Here is a 22,511-nt window from a genome sequence, read left to right as displayed (position 1 = left end):
GAGGAGGTGGAGCCTAGCTATGTTGCTTTTAGGGGTATGTTCAAAGTCGCCTCAGTACTCGATGAACACAATCGAGACATTGTTGGCTGGGCGACGCGCGCATCGACATATTTCATACGCGAATCTTTTGTTACGTTATGAGAGAGACCGATTACGTGGTCCGCACCAAGCTATTATTTTTTTTAGTAGCTATATGCGCACATCAACACATTTCATACGCGGACCTTTCCTACGTTATGAGAGAGACCGATTACATGGTCCGCCCAAACAATTTATTTTTTTTGGGGAGCTGTATACACACCTACCTGTTATTTGGAACCCACAAAGCTCTCGTCCTCTGCACCCGTGCAATCCATTTTTCACAACGAACAGGGTCTCTTTTAAACTTAGGAAGGGTAAATGCATTCTCCCGAGTGTTCAACCAATGTCCAGCAATGCAATGAGCCGGCATTTTGGCTAACGCGAAGGAACAACGAACTACCTTCCCAGAGGTAAAACTAATGGAAACAAATCAGTCCACTAGGTGGCACCACTGTCGTGTACGTCACTTCCTGTTTCTTCTCGAAAACAAATCCCTCGAGAGGATTTTCATGGCGGGAGTGAGTGTCCAATTAATGTTGCATGTTTTTGGAATGTGGGAGGAAAGCGGAGTGCTCAGAGGAAACCCACGCAGGCCCAGGGAGAACATGCAAACTCCACACAGGAGGGTCCGGGTTTGAACCCGTGACCTCAGAACTGTGAGGCCAACGCTTTACCAGCTGAACCACCGTGCCGCCTTCAATATGATATCCGATCTCTTATGTTACACATTTACATTTGTTACTGTAATGTGGGCCCCCAACCTGAACTGTATGACCTCTTCATTTTGATTGTTAGCGTAGAATGTTTGTTGCTACTGCACCAAAGGTCAGAAACGACTGCCTGTGAGTTGGTCTTAATTTAAACCAAGACAAAAAATGTCGACTACAACGGTTATTTGTGCAGCTGCTTTTAAAAGAAATGTGGACAATCGTGCCGATGACATGGCCAACCTGGAAGTAGCGCTGCAGTCTGAAACAACGATAGCTCACCTCTGGGTATAAAAACAACCAGAGCTCAAACTACATAAAATGAGCGTCATGGGCACATAAAAAAAAAAAAAAAAAAACGGCGAGCGCACACAATTGAATTGTTGCTTTTTTGAAAATGTGCCCGTTTCTACGTAGTTTGTGCTCCCGTTGTTTTGATAGCCACCCGCTGCGGAACCAAAACTCTTGGGATTCAAAAAATGTTTTCCCACAAACGCCATGGATGACACAGAGGATGACATGCTGTGGGAGCAAAATAAGATAAGTCATCAACGTCATGAGCCATGTCAAAAGAAATTCAGTTACACCAGGGGTTCTTGTTGCGTCGATCGTGAGGCAGTGTGACAGTGTGCCCCCCCCAAAAAAGACATTAGACTATCATGCCGCATGCACATAAAGGCGCGTTCTCGCTGGTTGCAACGAACGCCGATTATGTTGAACTAAACTTTCAGCATTTTCAAAACATTGCGGGTATAGACCGTTCAAGTTTATTTCTTGACATGCCAGTGCATTTAACTTTTCCTTAAAGTTTTTCAGATCAAGAATTTTTATTAATTAAAAATTTAAATATTTTATATAATTTTCTACTGAAATTGGAAATGATCATTTCTGAGTTTGAAATTTTAGTTTTCTATTTTAGTTATGTATTTTTTTATTTTATTTTTTATTTACAGTTATATTAAGCCAGTAAATTATTTTAAGGCCATCCCTAATCACACCCGCAACTTTATCTGTGAGCATGACTGACCACACCCGTACATTTTTCAAATGTGAGTGACTGTCTTAATCAAAACATTAAAAGCAACTCATTATACTATTAGTATTACTAGATCTATATCTAAGATCGTGAGCAATGGGGTCAAGTGTATCAGTACAACGCGACGTAATAAGTTTAAGACTTAAATGTTAATAGAATTACTGCAGATCAACTTCTTTAATATTTTTTGCTGTACGGTGTAGAAATTCTAGGATATAGTTTTGTGTAAATTCTATATCTATACTATAATATGTATAATGTGGGCAAAAGGACAATTTTAGATGTCTTTTTACTGAATAGTTCACTTAATTAATTTGTCTTGAGATAAGATGGCATATTTTAAGCATATTTTAATGACAAATGTGATTTTGTGCTATCCCGTGATAGGGGGATAGGGGGCAAAAAAAGTCTGGGCTTGGCCCTTAGGGAACTTTGCCCTTTTTTTTTTTTTTTTTTTGGGTCACGATTTAGAAATTTTACTTTCAATTTTTGTCTGAATTTTGAAATTTTGAAATATCGCCGGAAAGCACCACAGCCATCCATTTTTCAAAAATTTCCAAGGGGGGGGGGGGCATGCTCCCGGACTCCCCTAGCAGGACTTCACACCTTCAGTGCTCGCTTTTGTATTTTCAGGAATTTTCAGGAAAGTCCACTTTCATCTCTAATTAATGATTGTTGGACAGACAGTTTTTTGAAAAACAAAACAAGTACAAACCTACAAAATATAAATACAGATAATTCCGAATGTTTTGAGCATATGGGTACAAGCAAATTGGTGGTGCGGATTGTACGTTGGTAGGAAGGATTTCCTGATTTTTTTGTTTTTCTATTTGTTTATTTTTTTAGATCAACTTTGGGGGTACGCATTATACTTCGGGACGCATTATACTCGAGAAATTACGGTACCCATGCTGATTCCTAACGTCTGTGTACGATTTTAATTGGTTTTAAATGACCCAAATTTGATGCTTGAGGTACTCCAACTTCCATTCTGTCCACGTTTCCTTCCATAAACTCACTTTCTACTTTGGCTTTGCAGCACATTTTTCAGATCAGACCTTTCTCACTCAAAAAAGAGAAAATCTCGTCCAGTTTCACCACCTTTTTGTTTGTTTGTTTTTTGCACATACTCCGACAGTCATTGCATCTTTAAAATAAGAGCATTTCTTTTTTTTACTTTCACCACGAGGGTAAACATAAGTAGTGTGTCTCGTTCATCTTCGCTCCACAACGCCCAGACCTCTTTGTTCAGTCAACACTGGTGGTGGCTGGGGCATAAGGATGCTGTCATTGTAAACATCTGTTGACAGGCTGCATAAGCACATATGTGAATCAGACATAGCCAATCATCCCTCACTCAGTGAATCATATTGCAAAACAGCACAAACTGAATAGTTGTATGTTGTATTGTACTTTCAATTCAGGCTGTATTTTCTGTAATTTTTTTGTGAAAATGTCTGTGTACAGAGAACATATTAGCATTGCGCAATTGAGCATGCACACAGCTCAGAGGGAACATTCGTGGGAGCCGTGATTGAGTATGAAAAGAGGGTCCCTGAATTGCCAAATCATTCACAAGCAAAGATGGGCAAACTTCACCTCTTTGTAAACAAGTGTGTGACAAAATAGTCTTAAGAGTTTAAGGACAATGTTCGTCAACATACAATTAAAAGGAATTTAGGGATTGGATCATCCACGGCCAATAATGTCAAAAGGTTCAGAGAATCTGCAGGGCCGAAAACCAACATTGGATGCTCGTGACCAACGTTTCCTCTAATTTTTGACGTCTCTGAGAGAAACACACTAAGCCCGTGAGCAACCTCAGGCGTATGCACTTTGGGCAGATTGGTGTTATCCATTTGAAGTTACATGCCTCATTAAAAGATTCAGATTACAGCATTTACGTTACCATCAGAACATTTTAAGAACAATTTTATGTGTTTTTGCAAACTTGCAATGAATGTCAATAAACAAAAAAATATGTTAAACAAGTCAACAATGAACTGTAAATTTGAAATGTCGCTTCCAACTTTTTTTCATTTATTTATTTTTAACCCACAATGATATCCTCGTCTGTTTTTCTTGGTGTAAAAGTGAATTATTGCTTGCAGAATATCTTTAGTAATCCATGTTGAAAGCTGAATGATGCTCCCAAACCATTTTAAGGTTAATGTTTTGTTGTCTTCTATTTTTAAAATACAGAATTAGCTTTTTGTGCACTGTATTGTCTGTACTTTCATCCTCTATCAGGCTGCGCCAAGGTGGAATTTTAACATTATACACCATCTCATCCTGTACTTTCTGCTTTGGCTTCAGACCAGACATTTTTTTTACACAAAAAAGAGAAAATCTCATCCAGTGTCACCACTTTTTTCGTCATTATTATTATTATTATTCCAGTCACTTTTGAAAAATGTACGGGTATGGTCAGTCATGCCCGCAGATAAAGTTAGGGTGTGATTAGGGATGTAATCTCTAGACCTTAAAATAACTTAGAGTTGTTATACCCGAGTATCTAGTGCTTACCTAATACCATAATCATAATTTATTGACATTGCACTCAGACAGACATTTTTAAAGAGGTCAATAGACATTCAATTTCAAAACTAAATATTCATACAATGAAATCATTTTATTTCATCATGATGTATTATAATCTCGCGTAATTTACGGCAGTATCTATTGTCAATACATTGATGAAAGCTAGCAGTAGATGATCTATAGCTTCCTAAAGCATGTAGAGGGGAAAAGTTTTCTACTTCAAGATAACGCGGTACCACGGGGCGAAATAACTTCACATTTAGATATTTGGACACACTAGTCTGTTAGAATTTAGATCAAGTCAAAGTAAATCACAATCCCACATTTATTTTTGTTGGATACTGAAACATTACCTGTGTTATATCCCAGAAATGTTTTCAGTGTAACTGAATTTCCTTTGACATGACTCATGATGTTGATGACTTTCGACATAAATGCGCTCGCAGTACATGAAGTAGTTTGGAACATGTGCATTTGGCATCACTTCGGAACATGGTCAGTACGGTTAACTTGCATTTCCTGTTTGCGGGTGAATACTGATTTGAGAGTGCTATGGCACAAATCTGTTATTCACATATTCTGACATTCATTAACGCAACAGCTCTTCTTTATTTTTTTTTTACTTTTGCCATTATTATCGAGAGTAAACATGTGCCTGCGTGGGTTTTCTCCGGTTCCTCCCACATCCCAAAAACCTGCATTAGTTGGAGGTATTAAATTGCCCGCAGGTTATTGTGAGTGTGACTGTTTTCTGTCTCTATGTGCCCTGTGATTGGCTAGCAATCAGTTCAGGCTGTACACCGCCTCCTGCCTGATGACAGCTGGGATAGGCTCCAGCACACCCTTGAAAGGATAATCAGCCCAGTAAATGGATAAATTGATATTTTATTATCTTTGCTGCAACGCATCCTGGAGATAATGACACATGACGGCTCTGCTGTATGATAGTTTTTTAAGTTTAACTTCCATTATTATCTTTTGTTACAGCAATTAAAATTATTGAAATATTATGAAGAAAAAAAATTACATTTATTTTGAGGATTGAAAAAATTGAACATGCCTCTTTCAGACTTCTCCATGGAATTAAAATGCAGTCCTCTTTTACCCCCTTGTCTGGCCAAACTTGCCTGCAATCTTCTTCTTTTCCTTCCACAGCATGCCATTGTTTTCCATCTTAGCAATTTAAAAAATAAACAGCAATTAAAACAATAAAACAGCAGCCTTTTTGAAAGGTCTTATGAAAATAGGAAAATTCAATTAATAAAATAATTATTTTCTCTTTCCCTGTAATGGCAGCAACAGAGAAATACAAAAGCTACAATTCCATATTAGTATGATCAATCACATCTTAATAAAACAGCAGCCTTTTGAAAAGGTAAAGTATATAAAATTAAAATAATAGTTTAAGATTTTTGGGTTTCTTCCCACATCCCAAAAATATGCATCCATTTGAGACTATAATTTTCCCTTGGGTGTGATTGGGAGTGTGACTGTTGTCTGTCTCCATGTGCCCTGTGATTGGCTGGCAACCACTTCAGGATGTACCCCGCCTCCTGCCCGATGACAGCTGGGATAGACTCCAGCACTCCCACACCCCACGTGAGGATAAGTGGCTAAGAAAATGGATGGACAGATAGATGTAAAACATTAAGAATCTCGGTGTCATGTTGCTCCTCCTACAAAAACCATATTAAAACCAAAAATATAATATTCTCCCACATTTTTTTCCTTTCCATACATTTTTGCAAAAGCTCCAGTTAGCCACTGGGGCTGTGCTGAATTGCCACATGCAGCTCGTGAGCCGCGAGTTGCCGACCCCTGGTCTAAACTATATCACTACATGGGCTCAGGAATAGATCAGAAAAGTAATGTCAGTAAATACAGTTTGATGCTGCATCCGTAAGTGCAACTTAAAACTGTACAATGCAAAGCAAACCCCATTTATCAACAACACCTAAAAACGTCACCAGTTTCTCTGGGTCTGAGCTCATAAGATGAACTGGTGCAAAACTGTTCTATGGTCCGACGAGGCCACATTTCAAATTGTGTTTGGAAATTGAGGATGTCGTGTCCTCCAGGCCAAAGAGGGAAGAGAATGGATAGAGCTGGGATTTCTGTTCCAGTTACTTACAGAATTTAAGTTTTATATGATATTTAAGTTTTATATGATATAGGATTTTTGGGGCTGATGACCAATCTTTGAGTTTAAAAAAACAAACGAACAACGTTAACCAGTTGCCAACCACCAAGAATAAACAAAAATCAAAACTTTTTCCTGCTAAAAATTTAATTTGTTGAATTCCTACAACCATTTCAGGGGCTGGTGTAGGCTTCTGTGTTCGTTAGTAAAATTAGCGCTGTCTGCTGAGTGTAACTTAATGATAAAAAGTGTTCATGGTAGCCCCCTGTCATAACAGCGGGCATGCCCTCGAGCTTGAACGCCATTGCCCTAATTAATTAATTTACTTTTTGTCAAATTTTTATTTATTCGTGTGCCATGAAATGAAAAAAAGGTTTGAAATCACTAGTCAGATCAGATCATGTATTCAACAGGGATGTTTACGCACAACCACTAGCGCTAGCACTAGCTTGCTAGGCTATGTAACGTTTTGTTGCTTGCTTGCAAGTTGTATCATATTAAAACTACTGTACTTTAACATACCTCAACAAAGCCTTACACAAACATCCTCCCGTTCTAATCACTGGTGACCACCAACACACATTTTCACTTGTTAAGAATACTTTATACTATGCCAACTGTTCGTTTGCTAGAGTTGAGTTTCAACATTTATTCGAGTACACATATCAAATGTTCATTTTGTTTGTTAATCATAAGTCTTTTGTTAATTAACATGAATGAATATTAATTGATATTGTAAGTTAACTTTACAATCCAATTTCACTACACCAAGTAACTTGATCGGAGTTAGTATTCAGTAGCGTTTTTAGGAAAATATTTGACTTCTGTTATTTTTATGGAATTAGCATACATTTTTTTTATTACAATTTTCTTTATCCTGTTGTATTCTCCCTCTATCCCCGTTCCCTTCTAGGGTTTTGACCCCCCCCATCAAAGTGACACTAGGACAGTTTATGTAGCAAACCGTTTCCCCCAGCATGGTCACTATATACCTCAACGTTTTGCTGACAACAGAATCACATCATCGAAGGTACAGTATTTTGATTGTATCATTTTCTCTTATTGTTGTCAATCTGGTTTTCTTTGTATGCAGATGTCAGAATTAGTCGCTATGACAGTTTAGGTCATGACATTTTTTTTTTTTTTCATGAAGCTTCAAAATGTGCAAAAAATTCTCAGTCTTCTGATTTTTGATTCTAGAGCCTTGTTTCATTAAAGAAAAACAAAGCCTTGTATGATTAAAAAAAAAAACGAAAAAAAACAGTGGTCTCCTCCGGTAGAAAATAGTCAAGTTCCGTATTCTCCCGACAACAGTGCGCACCGGTTAATGGCTCGCACCCATTCTTTGTAGTGTTGCCCCCCACCCTCTCAGTCGCTCTCAGTCATTTTCATCTCAGGTTACCCCTGAAGTTGTGGTGTTCTCCTCACGTAGCAGTCCAACCTTTTCAAGCGCTTAGTGAACGCTCCACGCATTAAATCCACCAGAAGAGTTTCACATGCAGCTACATTTTGTGAAAGATTTTTAAATTAATTAAATTAAAAATGTATAGTTTGCATTTGTGGGTGTTGTGCAGAATCCTCCCTTCAGGGAATTAAAAACTCGCGGCATCTTCTACAACCAATTGAGGTAGATTCTTCTCCTATGGCCAATTGTGGTAGATTCTTGTTATTTAACATTCAATTGAGGTAGATTCTTCCTTCTACGTCCGCTGAAAGTAAAGTCTCCTCCTCCTCCACATTTCTAGATCATATACATAAGGCGTTTTAAAACTGCATCAATAATTTGTGGATTTTTTAGATTTGCGGGGGGGGCATAACCCCCCCACAAATAATGATAATACTGTATTTTCAACACTATTTACTTGTTTCAATCGTAATAAAGCACACTCTAGCTTTTCAGACGTATTTTTCACCTTGCACGTGATCATTGACATCATCCTGCTTGCACAATGTACTAAAAACTAGCGAGGTCATGTGCTCAAATAGCACGTTCAGTCCTGGTGGAAGATTAAAAAAAACACTAAAGATTAGGCGATTAACAACATTTTAACACATCACTAGGAATTCTGGGAGATCCTCTGACAGCTGCCATGATGAATTCATATTTAAAACATCGCACTTTTGCCATCAAAAGGATTTCCCATTTCCTATAGCTGTTTCATGTTGTTTCCCTAATAGCTGGGGTGTCTACCCAGCAAACAGCAATGCACTTCTAGTTTAGTTACATTTTAATTAAAATACATATTAGGAATTGTTTTTCTTTGTATTATCTGGAATCTAAGTATAGTGATCTACTTTTCCATCAGCTATTATCAGACCCCAACTATCATAGTACTAAACAGTTTGAAATGCAATGTGCACAGTTTTTATTGTGTTTAGGGTTCAGTCATAAATCCCTAAATGTCTTTTCCTGTTCCAGTATACTGTTTGGAATTTTGTCCCCAAGAATCTGTTTGAGCAGTTCAGAAGGATAGCGAACTTTTACTTTCTCATCATCTTCCTTGTACAGGTAAACACGCATACACTTTCATTTGTGCCTCTTGTCTCCTCCTCCTTTGGACATAAAAATTGTCTTGTTTGGTCCAGGGAGCATGAATGAATCAAAACTTATGTACATCGGTAGGTCTGTTTTTGTACTAAACTGCCGAGTCCTCATATTTAGTAATATATTGCTTTACCACATTTTTTAAGCACTATTATCTAACTTAAGCATCAGTCTTCCTGCACAAGTAAAATATAGCTTACAGACTGAGAGACCTCTCCTCATTTATTCGAGCCTGTGTAGTGAAGCCCGTGCAATTGACTTGGCTGTTTTGACTTATCTACAAGGCTACATTTTCACTCACTCGACTTGTCAGTACATCTCAAGTCATATTTGCCTCATAGAGCGCTTTGCATCTTAACTTTGTGAAAAGGCAAATCCATTTTTTTAAACTAGGATAGATGGATAACTAGATTCATGCTGGTGAACCTCTTTCCCTCCAATCATATCAAGTATTACAGTGGCTTTATAGTACAATGTACATTTACATTGGACCTAGGGCTGCAAGATTATGGCCAAAATTATACAGTGAATAAAATAAGTATTTGAACACCCTGCTATATTGCAAGTTCTTCCACTTAGAAGTCATGGAGGGGTCTGAAATTTTCATCGTAGGTGCATGTCCACTGGGAGAGAGATAATCTAAAAAGAAAAATACAGGGGGGGGGGTGAGAGCGAGAGAGAGAGAGAGAGAATGTAAACTGCGATGTCTGTAGATCAGTACTGCAGTCTGGAGCTTTCGAGCATATTTTTGGTACAGTAAATTTTTTTTTTTTTCCTTTGGGCCAAATCGTTTGTGGCAACCAATCTTAACAAAGATGGAAATAGGAAGCAGACTGATTCCCCGCAGCTCATGAAAGCGACCCACCTCAACTTCCCATGGCTAGTTGTCACCACCAAGCACACCAGCTTGGTGAGTTTGGATAAAATTATAAACTTTTTCAAACAGTTTCAAGCTTTTGTTTTTTCCATTTTTTTTTACCGTTACTTTGTACGTTTTAGGCCACAAAAAAAGTGGAAAGTGCAAAATTTTGCACATGGGTGCATATGCAGGCACCTCGTGTGATGTGCATCCTTCATCTGAAATGCACAAAACTTAGCATGAATGGATAAAGTACAATAAATTGGATTTTGGGGACGCAGAGCTGTGTCTTACTACTCCATCGTGGTGCTGGAAATCTGGTGTATGATTGATTTTATTTATTTTGGGGATAATCTCTAACAAAGTAGGGAAAAATACGCAAAAAAAAACAAACTTGAATATGGCCCGTACTTTTTCACAGCCCTGTATTTGTTTTGTACGATTACCACTGGAGAGCACTTCAAAATATCTGTTGAAATAGTTAATCTTTTCTTTTTAAACTTTGAGCCAACACCTACTTTTTTACACTGGCTACTGTCCTAAAATCAGGTAGCTGCACAGTGCCTTTTGTATTGTTCAGAAAAAGAATATAAAATATTTTTTATACTCTATATACTGTAGGGAAATCCTTGTAATCCTTCTTCCGTTATTTAAAATGTGAATTTTCTGTCCCGTTTTTGCTCATTAGGATATAGCATGCTTATCCTCACTAGGATTCTGGGCATGCTGGAGCCTTTCTGGCATGCTGGAGCTGACTGGACGAGAAGCGGTGTACACTCTCAATCGGTTGCCTGGCAGGGTGGCGATTGACAAACAGCGATTCGCACTCCCACTCGCACCTAAGGACAATTCAGAATCTACAGTTAACCTGTTAATATATCGGTCTTGCTCTCATATATACAGTATATGTGTAACAATTGAAACTGTATGATGGAGAACCCCTCTTTGCTATGATGATGACATCTGCAAGGCAGTTTTTCTAGTTTTATCAGACACATTAAGACAAAATTCCTAAATTACCTGAAGTATAAGTAGAATGAATTAATTATTTTCGCATGTTTACTGTCTTTACAGTTAATGATTGACACCCCAACTTCCCCAGTCACAAGTGGTCTGCCTCTTTTCTTTGTGATTACAGTTACTGCCATAAAACAGGTGAGTCATGACTTGCCTTTAATGGTGTTAAAAATGCAGAACTAACAACACTCATCGTGTTCTTGCAGTAATTTCCCTAGCTTCTGTGGGGAGCCACATTGTGGGGGTGGGGTGGGGGGGGCTGCTAATTAGTGTACTTGTAGTATATAATGTAGCCTGGGTCAATTTTATTTTACAATGGTGTGAAGATTATTCTTTATACAGATTGAAAACTTATTTCATTATCTTTGGTTGATCAGTTGAAGTTTATAATATGGGTTCATGGTGACATGTCAGGGAATTTTATGTTCCACAATCCTTAATCTTATGTCTTGGCGTGTTTGTCTCTCAGGGCTATGAGGACTGGCTGAGACACAAGGCTGACAATGAGGTGAACGGAGCTCCTGTGTTTGTTGTTCGCAGCGGAAGCCTGGTCCAGACGAGATCCAAAAACATCAGGGTACGAGCAAAACGTACACAAGCAAAAATATCTGACCTAACTAGAAGCTCCAACACAAGTTTCTCCAGGTGTCATTTAAATGCTTCAGTTTGGTTGTTTCAATATGGGGAAGACTGCAGTCTTGATATTTGGCCAGAAGACCATCATTGATAGCCTCTTCCATTGGATGAGTGAGCAACAAATGTTCATAGCTCAGTCGGCTGACTGTTCACAGAGTTATGTCAAAGCATTTCAGTGGAAAGTCTACTGGAAATACAATGTGGCAAGAGAAGATAAACCACCAAAAGAGATGACAGTGGGTATCATTGGATTATCAAACAGAGAAGATTCAAGAATCTAGCAGGGATCCAGAAAGAGAAATGATGAGAAATGTTAGCTGGGACCCTTGTGAGGATAAAAGGCTTAGAAAATGTTTGGATGGAGTTAGGCTATGTCAGAGCTTCGAAAACTACCAGAGTCAAACGCAACTGGGAGATGGGCTACAACTGTTGGGTTCCTCGAGTCAGACCCTTCTGATCCTGTGCCAACGTAGGAAGCATCTCAACTGGGCCAAGGAGAGGAAGGACTGGACTGATGGCCAGGGGTCCCAGGTCTTCCTTTCCATATCTTTGAGGGAAAAAAAATAGCTTCAGGTTACCTTTTGTTTGCACTGCATACGTGAATGGGAGTCGAATGTCTGCTGAATGCATAACATTTTAAAAAATACATATGATTACAAGAGAAATACAATGTTTTGAAAGTTTTCAAAAAATATTACTTCATCGTAATTCTAAAAGACCCTCATCTTGAGGTGTTGAATTACTACAAGATAGAAATGTAAAATTCAAATTAGTTCCTGGCAACAGATGTTACATTGTAAGACCTATAACTTAAAGTGAACTAGTGGGATTTAATTTTGTTTTTATATAATAAGGACTGAAGGAGTGTTTTAGCTTGCTAAATGGTCCTCATGCGAACTGCAAATGACTTCCCATCACCTCCATTTATCAAATGGAGAAAGCTCGGAATGAAGCTCTCCTGCTTCCACACGATCAAGAGGGAGTTCAATCACCACTATTCCGGATCCCATTTACTCAAATCCTGGTCGCCAGGTGATCAGATGGCAAGCGGCTTAGAACATCTTGGTATTTTGGGCGATAGCTTTGCAACAAAGGAATTGCTCACAGCATCATTCTTTTTCTTATTTTAGCTCAGTAAATTTCTAGTACCCAAAGCTTTTTAGTTTTTTTTTTTTTTTCACCTAGCCCCCCGCTTCTTCGTCTTGTTCAATCTGAGGGAGGGACATTCACCTCGATGCGTTGTTGATATCTACAATATGCCATTCCTCATTTCAGTTTTCCAGAGGCTTGATGATCACACACTGGACAAGACCCTCCCTTGCCCATCTCTGTTCAAAAACGCCATTGACATCTTTAGTACTTTACTGACGTCTTTGGACAGCATCGGCTGAGAACAAGTTAAAGTTCATATTGCATTTTGTCCTGAAACTGCCATGCAGGACATTTCTGCCTCGTCTTTTCCATATCTTGGAGTCATGAGCACTGACCTTAAATGAGCCAAGTGCATCCTACAGTTCCTTGGCAGATGTGGGTTGTTTTATGACCTCTTGGATGAGTTGTTGGTGTGGGATAATTTTGGTCGGCCAGCTGCTCCTAGGAAGGTTTAACGCTATTCTGTGGTTTTGCCATTTGTGGATAATGGGTGTTGCTGTGATTTGCTGGACTCGTAAAGCTTTAGAAATTGCTTTTTTTGCCTTTTTCAAACTGATCTTAATTATTTTCTCATTTTTTCCTGATCTCTTTAGATATTGGCACAGTGTCCAGCTTTTGGGGATCTTTTGGTCTGCTTCACTTTTTCAGGCAGGTTCCATTTAAGTGATTTCTGGATTGAGAACAGGTATAGCAATATCAGGCCTGGGTGTGGCTAGTGAATTTGTACTCGGGTATAATAAACCACCGTTATATTTTAAAGCGGAGAGGAGTAATCACTTGTAGGTAGGTTTGTATTTTTTTTCTCCATTTTGTGTTTACTTGTGTTTTCTTTGGCTAATATTTAAGTTTGTCTGATAAGAAACATTTAAGTGTGGCAAACACAAAATAAGAAACCAAGAAGGGGCAAACACTTTTTTTAAAGCACACTATGCTGTTACACAAGCAATGTCTTTTTCAGAATTGTACCTGCCTATTTCATCAACACCAACACAATGTCATACCATATTGTTCATGTGATACTGCAGCCTGGCTTTGTAATAAAAACAATTAGTGTCCTTAGTTCCCAAACGCTTTCAGTATTGTTAAAAGAAAAAGTGATCTAGCATATTGGTAAACACGTTCCTGTTCCTGCTTTTCTGAAATGTGTTGCTGCCAGCAATTTCAAAATGATTGAAAATATACATATATAGATATAAAAATATACTGTAGGTTGAATAGGGTTAGCAAATCCTTATTTTTAATTAGTTTTACCCCATGTCCCTACTTCATTGGAATTGGGTTTTGCACTTTTGTACACTATTGATGTATTTTGGTGTCAATGTGTTTGTGTTTTGTGGTCTCTTTACATAGGTGGGGGATATTGTACGCGTGGCTAAAGATGAGACATTTCCAGCTGATCTGGTGTTACTGTCATCAGACCGTTCAGAGGGCACCTGTCACATTACCACTGCCAGCCTTGATGGGGAGACTAATCTTAAGGTATGTTTGTGAGTGTGTAATAACAGTGGCCTTTAGAAGTGTGATTGTCTGAGAAAATCATTAACAGGCAGACAACTATTGTTGGTGTTTCTGTTCTGTACGCCTTGGCCTCTTCCAACATGGAGCTAGGTGTTTTCACATAAAGAAGTTGGATCCGTAGAGAAAACTACAATTAGTCTGTCCTAAAACACACATACAAGTACTTTATCCCCGACCCATCCAAAAAGTACCAGTCTGAGCTCAGTCTGGAGAATGATTAAAACCTGCATATAGTTCTCTAGTTAACAAAATATACATTCTTGAAAAAAAGCCAACTTGAATTTGAGTTATAGTATTGTATGTATGTACTGTATTTCTTTCGGCTTGTCCTGTTAGGTCTCGCCACAGTGTGTCATCTCAGATGAAAACTCATACTTATTAGGCAGTTTTTTTTTTTTTTTTTTTTACCCCAGATGCCCTTTCTGACTTAACACCTCCATGTAAATAGTCAGCTTAAAAAACATTTTAAGATCATCCTATAATTGCACCTAAAATGCCCTTAGTTTGTGTGCACAGTAGCCTGATACAACAAAATACAATGATTTAATTACAGAGCCTGTAATTCATTAGATTCATGTTTTTATATAATCATATGGTTCTACCACTATTAAAAATACCATTGTGCTCTTAATCATTGTTTTGGCTAGGACACGGTCATGTTTACCACTGCTACATCACCTTTTCTGACCATCACCACTGTTCATTTAACTATTCAGGGAAGCTCCTTTTACACCCAATCATATTAACCAGCTCTTCCCATTTACCATGTTCACCAGTTGAATGTTCCAAACAGATGTTTGATGAGCATTTCTCAACTTTCTTGGTCTTTTTTTCCACCTGTCCCAGCTTTTTGGAACGTGTTGCAGCCATAAAATTCCAAGTTCATGATTATTTACTAAATACAATAAAATAGCAGTTTGAACATTAAATATTTTGTCTTTGTACTGTACTAAATTAAATATAGGTTAAACATAATTTGCAAATCATTGTATTCAGTTTTCACTTATTTAACACAATGTCCCAACTTCATTGGAATTGGGGTTATACAATATGAAGTACTTTATTCATTTCCTATGCACATATGTTTAAAAGTTATTTGAGAGAAAAATGTGTATTTCTAGAAAAAAGAAGTTATAGTGATGCTAACCATGTACACCAGTATCTTTGGTCACCATTCTCCAGACCGGCTATTTTTCAGCAGGAGTGTCAGGTGCTCACAAAGCGCAACGATGATTGTATCAGCTATTTGAGGACGTTGTGAATTATGCAGGGTATTCTCGACACATACCGTGAAGAAAATAAGTATTTGTACACCCTGCTATACAGGAAGTTCTCCCATTTAGAAGTCATGGAGGGGTCTGAAATTTTCATCGTAGTTGCATGTCCATTGTGAGACAGATAATCTAAAAAGAAAAATCCAGAAATCACAATGCATGTTTTTTTTAACGATGTATTTGTGTGATACATCTGCAAATAAGTATTTGAACACCTGAGAAAAACAATGTTAATATTTGGTGCAGTTGCCTTTATTTGCAATTACAGAAGTCAAACATTTCCTGTAGTTGTTCACCAGGTTTGAACACACTACAGAAGGGATTTTGGCCCACTCCTCCACACAGATTTTCTCTAGATCAAAAAGGTTTCTGGGCCGTCGCTGATAAACAGAGTTCCAGCTCCCTCCAAAGATTTTCTATTGGTTTTAAGTCTGGAGACTGGCTAGGCCATGCCAGAACCTTGATCTGCTTCTTACAGAGCCACTCCTTGGCTTTCCGAGCAGTGTGCTTCGTGTCATTGTCATGTTAAAATGCCCAGCCACGACCCATCGTCAATACTCTGACTGAGGGAAAGAGGTTGTTCCCCAAAATCTCACAATACATGGCCGCGGTGATCCTCTCCTTAATACAATGCAGTCGTCCTGTCCCATGTGCAGAAAAACACCCCAAAGCATGATCCTACCACCCCCATGCTTCACAGTAGGGATGGTGTTCATGGGGATGGAACTCATCATTTGTCTTCCTCCAAACACGGTTTGTGGAATTATTACCAAAAAGTTCAATTTTGGTCTCATCTGACCACAAAACCTTCTCCCATGACTCCTCTGTATCATCTAAATGGTTATTAGCAAACTTAAGATGAGCCTTGACATGTGCTTCTTTAAGCAGGGGAACCTTCCGTGCCATGCACGATTACAAACCAGGACGTCTTAGTGTATTACCAACAGTCACCTTGGAAACGGTGGTCCCAGGTCTTTTGAGGTCATTGACGTAGTCATGTTGTGTAGTCATGGGCTGATTCCTCACCATTCTAAGGATCATTGAGGCCCCACAAGGTGATATCTTGCATTGGGCTCCCCTGATTGAGATTGACTGTCATTTAGCTTCTTTCATTTTCTCATGATTCATCCAACAGTGGACCTTTTTTCACCAAGTTGCTTGGCAATTTCTCCATAGCCCTTGCATGATTTAGTCACCTTGGAAACGGTGGTTAGGTCATTGATCAAGTCCTGTCATGTAGTCCTTGGCTGATTCCTCACTTTTCTAAGTATCATTGAGACCCCACAAGGTGATATCTTGCATTTTTCTGCATTTCTCCATTGCCGTTTCCAGCCATGTGGAGTTGTACAATTTTGTCTCTGGTGTCTTTGGACAGCTCTTTGGTCTTGGCCAAGTTATAAGTTTAAGTCTTACTGATTGTATGGGGTGGACAGGTGTCTTTATGCAGCTAACGACCTCATACAGGTGCATCTGATTCAGGATAGTACAAGGAGTGGAGGTGGACTGTTAAAGGCGGCATAACAGGTCTTTGAGGGTCAGAATTCTAGCTCATAGACAGGTGTTCAAATACTTATTTTCAGCTGACCCGAAGCACACAGCCAGGAAAATCAAGGAGGTTCTCCATAGGAAGCATATCAAGGTTCTGGCGTGGTATAGCCAGTCTCCAGACCTAAACCCAATAGAAAATCTTTGGAGGGATCTGAAATTCCGTCTTTCTCAGTGACAGCCCAGAAACCTGTCTGATCTAGAGAAGATCTGTGTGGAGGAGTGTCCCAAAATCCCTCCTGCAGTGTGTGCAAACCTGGTGAACAACTACAAGAAACGTTTAACCTCTGTAATTGCAAAGGCTACTGTACCAAATATTAACATTGGTTTTCTCAGGTGTTCAAATACTTAGTTGCACCTGTATCACACAAATAAATCATTAAAAAAATAATACATTGTGATTTCTGGATTTTTCTTTTTAGACACTCTCACAGTGGACATGCACCTCTGAATGTATCTGAATGAAAATTTCAGACCCCTCCATGATTTCTAAGTGAGAGAACTTCCAATATGCCACGGTGTTCAAATGCTTGTTTTCTTCCCTGCATTGTTCATTTTGACGTAATTTGTTATGGATAAAATGGCGGACAATTGTTTGCATGACACCTATAACTTAGAGTGAAAACAGTGATTTGCTTTGCAAAAAAATTATCCACATGAAACAAGTTTGATGTATTTGTAGACACACTACTCTGTGGCAGAGACATCTGTATGTCAGTCGGTTTCCCAACTCGAGACCTTGCAGGGTATTGTGGAGTGTCAGCAACCAGAAGCTGACCTGTACAGGTAATTTAACACTCCAGACTATTTTATCTGAATTACAGGTCAACTCCTGCTAAAATTCCTGATCCTTTCCAGGTTTGTTGGTCGAATAACAGTGACTCACCATGGGGAGGACATTGTCAGGTTAGACCTTATTTATTTCAGTGTTTAAATGTAGTTATTTAACGAAAAATTCCAGCGGTTTGGATTAACAATGTATCCAATAGGTCATGTAATAGGTACTGTATCTTGACAACGTAATGTTAATCTTCTCTTATTTAATGGTGTTTTGAGAAGATTTTTCTCGACAATTACGAATTATGAGCCCCGCCGCCGGAGCGAGGTCGTCAGACTCCGCGTCATTCCGCCCAAAGAACCATCCGAATATTCAAAATTATTTACAGCCGGAGCTCACACGCAGCCCCGCCGCTCTCAGCGGAGCTGGCTCATCAGACACCGCGTCATTCCCATCCGAAGAACCATCGGAATATTCAACATTATTTCCACTCACAGGTTCAAATCTGTATGGAGGTATTCCTGCGTCTTCCCGATCAACCGATACCGCTATTTCTTCATCGGATGAGGATAAATCAGAGAAATCATCACTGGCCATATGGTGTCCCATGTAATCGAGCCTTTGGTGCGGCACCTCATACATCACATCCGCGCACGAAGGTCATGTGACTCACCAAAATGGCGGCACCCTGGAAAATTCGTAATTGTTGATAAAAATCTTCTCAAAACACCATTAAATGAGAGAGGATTAAAGGGGAAATCCAGTGCATTGCATGAACAGTGTATCATGTAATATGTACCTTGACAATGTTTTCTGCTCATTTCATTGCTAGGACTGTGATTCTGGGTAGTGTAAATGGTTAACCCAGGAAATCGCCTAACATCTGCATTAGCTGCAGTTTGTTTTTCAAGCGGGAGGCCTGCTAGTCATGTGCTTATATTTTGTGTGGATAGTGACCTCATGTGGACAAATGAAAGATCTACATCACTTTCCAAAGTGCAGTTTCACAATTTGCCATTGGAATGCAAATAGGAAACTACTATACTGTGTTTGTGTGTGTGTGTGTGTATGTGTATATATATATATATATATATATATATATATATATATATATTGATTAATTAGTCATTAGATTGTGGATTTCATTTACTTTGGGCTGGAGAGTTTTCTTATTTTTGCTAAACGCAGGTTTTCTGTATACATACATCAAATCCATCTTTCTTTGCATTAACATTGTGGGACATTGTTTCTATGTTAGACCACTGGGTCCTGAAAACTTGTTGCTACGAGGGGCCAGGTTGAAAAATACCAAAGAGATATTCGGTGAGTCACAATGCAATATTAAAGAAGGGCCTTGTTTGGTTCAGTTTTGACCTTGTGTTAAAAAGATTATTTAAAACCACTCACGCTCTGTAATTGAGAATTGATAGATACGTTGCATCTGTGAACCAAACTAATTACAGTGAATCCCCGCTATTTGCTAGACAAAACCCTTAAAACAGAGAGGATCATGAAGTATTAACACTATTCATCTTGCATTTACATACTCAAAATCTCATTGTACATAACTGTATTCAGTGTTTAAACTTTCAACATAAACCATCCTCACATGTGACTCAATTATATTAACTCATGTACTATCTTAAATATTGTGCAACCACATGCTGATGTAACATCATACATGGACCAACAAATGTAGACGATTACTCTGTACACAGAAGTCGCCATAGTCAACTTTTGGCATTTACAGAAAGTAATAAGTATCAGGGATGCATTTCCAAATAATAATGCCAAAGCAGACTTCATTAGTTATTAGTAGCTGCATTTGAAGAAAAAGGAAAACATACCCTAACCCTAGAGAACCCATGGGCTTACATATGACCCAGTGTAATGAAAGGTCCACTGTCTTGAAATGCATGATTTTTAGTATGTCATTAATGAAAACACGGCAGCCGGTATGGACCCACCCATTTTTTTCACCACAAAACATGATTTTTATGTATGTCTTTTTGTAACTCCTGCCATGAAAATCGTCTCAAGGGATTTGTTTTTGAGAAGAAGCAGGAAGTGACGTAAAGGGCAGTAGCACACTCATGCGGTCTCGTATGTTTATACTAGTTTTACCTGCTGGAAGGTAGCTCGTAATTCCTTCGTTTTAGCCAAAATGCCAGCTCGTTGTATTGCTGGTTATTGCGCGAACAACTCGGGAGTATGGATTCGCACTTCTTACTTTTCCAAAATTCCCGGTTCGTCATGAAAAATGGATTGCACAGGTGGAAAGGACGAGAGCTTCGTGGTTTCCAAATGACAGGTAGCTGTGTATACAGCTACTAAAAAAGAAAAAAACTAAAGTTGGGGGGGGTGTAATCCCTAAGTCATGGGTGCCAAATAGGCGCATCGAAAGGCTTCTGTGCAGCAGCCGCTGAAGGACGGCTTCCGCAGGACGTGTGGATCGCCACCGGCCTTGTCGACAAAGCCGAGCCAGCCTTGTGGATCACCGCCGGCCTTGTCGACAAGGCTTTGGCCGGGGTGGCTCGTCGCGGCGTTGGGTCGCAGTGACTCATGTCCGCCGCGGAAATGGATCGGACAGGGAAATGGTTTGGCGGCGGCGGCGTCGCTCGCGGGCGTCGTCGTTGTCGCTTGCGACTGCGGGCGCTGTTGCTCATTGCGGCCGCAGAGGTGGATCGGGCGGGGAAGTGGTTTGGCCGCATGCGGTTTGGCTGTGATCCGCATATCTTTTTAATTTTAAAACAGGATTTGGTTGTCTTGGGTTCTCTAGGGTGAATTTGACTTTTGAATGTGAGCAGATGGAAAAAACATAAAACAACGACTTTAACCTATCAAAATTAACACCAAGATTCCAGGAGACTGCGCCAAGGTAACAATTTTATTGCTTTGGCCTTATCAAACAAAAAACTAAACATATAAATTGGATAAAGTTAAAAAAAAACAATTTGTGAATTTGCAAATGCAAAAGTGCAAATATGCTGTGCTTCACTGTATATGTATATTATTTTAATTACCGTATTAGCATATAACCAATGGTGAATTACTGATTATGATTTTGGTCTTTTAACATGAAGCCCCATAGCCTATTCAGTGCCATACGATTTTGTCGTTTTCGTGTTGTATTGTTTTTAAAAAGTTTGCTGTATAGGTCATTACCTTAATGCTAAAATTAATAATTCACATTTTCCTCATGCAATGCATTCAACTGTCTTTTAGGTGTAGCTGTTTATACAGGGATGGAGTCAAAAATGGCCCTTAACTATAAATGCAAGTCACAAAAACGCTCTGCAGTAGAAAAGTAAGCATTTTCATTCTCAAATTGACACAAATACACAAATATTTCTTTCTTGAAGTTACAAATACATATTTTTAAATACATTTCCCACATCAGATCTATGAATACCTTCCTAATCATCTACCTGGGCATCCTACTGTCAGAAGCTGTGCTCAGTACCATTCTAAAGTATGCTTGGCAGGCTGAGGACAAATGGGACGAGCCTTTTTACAACCTGAAGACTGATCAAGAGAAAAACAGCAGCCCGGTAAATTGTCGAGCTCTCCTTTATTCAGTAGTGCAAGCAACCAGTTAGGGATGTAATTAACATTTAATTTGATAATTGATTAATCTGTTGTTTATTTTATTATTTAATCCAGTGGTTCCCAAACTTTTTTTCCAGTGTGCCGCTTTTGGAGATGAAATTACTTTCAGTTCCACCTACCAACACGCATGCATGCACGCACACATGCCCATACACAGTTTTTCTATAAATATGCATTGTCTTAGTAAAATTAGCTCCATGTGCTCACTGTAATTTAATTAACTTAATGGGAGGCGTGCTTTTCAAATTGGGAGCGCTGGGTGCTATTCATTTTTGGCCATTTTGACTGATTTTTGAAGGACTACAGAAAATTGTTCTATAGCTATATAAACATGGAAGCTACCAAAGATAGATTTAACCACCTTCATTCATCACAAAAAGTACATTTCTACCTTTGACCATTCTTTAATAAACAGCAGTTGAAGAAGTTTCTTGAAAATACTCGTTTCCCCCCAAAAAACTGAGGGATAGAGCCTTCTGTGAAAAGATGCATTTCAAGCATCACTTTGATGCTATTTCATTAATTGATTTTTTTTTTTTTTTTTTTTTTTTGTGAGGCCTCAATTGACCCCTCCGTGGATATTGCGCAATCCGCGTCACTGACCAATCAGAGGCCAGAGATCTGCATAGACCAAAGCCCGTTTTTGCTCCCGCCATTTTCTCTGACAACATTGAATGGTCCAGCATAGGTTTAGTTAGCGTTTTATCGCGTATTTGGGTTATTTAACAAAAAATATGGTTAAGAGGTGTAGTCACGGACTTTTTAATAGTGACGACAGGTATCCTGAAAGGCTAGTTGGTGGAGTTCGATTCGTACCCTTTCCAAAACCGAAGACCCAGTACGAAAAATGCCTTTGATGGATCAAACTTTGTGGAAGACCGCATCATCAACTAAATCCATCTAATATCAACCGGAACACATATGTTTGCACGAAGGTATGCCCTATATTTAATTTTCAATACATGTCTCGTATAAATGAATTTAAAGTTCTTCGCAAGCATAACACTGCTGTGTGTGAACGATTGACACACTTATTCTTTGTTGAGCGATATTTAGCGATGATCGGACTGCAC

General features: G+C 38.9%; 1 protein-coding gene across 9 annotated transcripts in view; it reads left to right on the top strand.

Moving 5' to 3' along the window:
* Nucleotides 1–22,511, top strand: part of atp11b (ATPase phospholipid transporting 11B) — a 108,936-nt gene that overhangs the window by 13,414 nt on the left and 73,011 nt on the right. For 6 of the 9 annotated variants that reach the window (XR_009795769.1, XR_009795768.1, XM_061825303.1 and 3 more), the window contains exons 2-11: nt 7,419–7,535; nt 8,925–9,014; nt 10,984–11,064; nt 11,396–11,503; nt 14,065–14,193; nt 17,734–17,837; nt 17,910–17,957; nt 19,088–19,152; nt 21,055–21,136; nt 21,230–21,380. Coding sequence is in view for 7 of the 9 variants with exons in the window: in XM_061825303.1 (XP_061681287.1) it covers nt 7,419–7,535; nt 8,925–9,014; nt 10,984–11,064; nt 11,396–11,503; nt 14,065–14,193; nt 17,734–17,837; nt 17,910–17,957; nt 19,088–19,152; nt 21,055–21,136; nt 21,230–21,380 (975 nt within the window). In the remaining 2 variants the exon portion in view is untranslated. Of the gene's footprint in view, nt 1–7,418; nt 7,536–8,924; nt 9,015–9,865; nt 9,961–10,597; nt 10,780–10,983; nt 11,065–11,395; nt 11,504–14,064; nt 14,194–17,733; nt 17,838–17,909; nt 17,958–19,087; nt 19,153–21,054; nt 21,137–21,229; nt 21,381–22,511 lie in introns of those variants that run through there. The other 3 variants (XM_061825306.1, XM_061825307.1, XM_061825308.1) reach the window with 3 other exon arrangements.

Source organism: Syngnathoides biaculeatus, chromosome 7 (assembly GCF_019802595.1).
Source record: "Syngnathoides biaculeatus isolate LvHL_M chromosome 7, ASM1980259v1, whole genome shotgun sequence".
In the NCBI taxonomy this organism is placed as follows: Eukaryota; Metazoa; Chordata; class Actinopteri; order Syngnathiformes; family Syngnathidae; genus Syngnathoides; species Syngnathoides biaculeatus.
The sequence above is the reverse complement of the archived record's forward strand: the minus strand, read 5'-3'. Positions and strand labels throughout refer to the sequence as shown.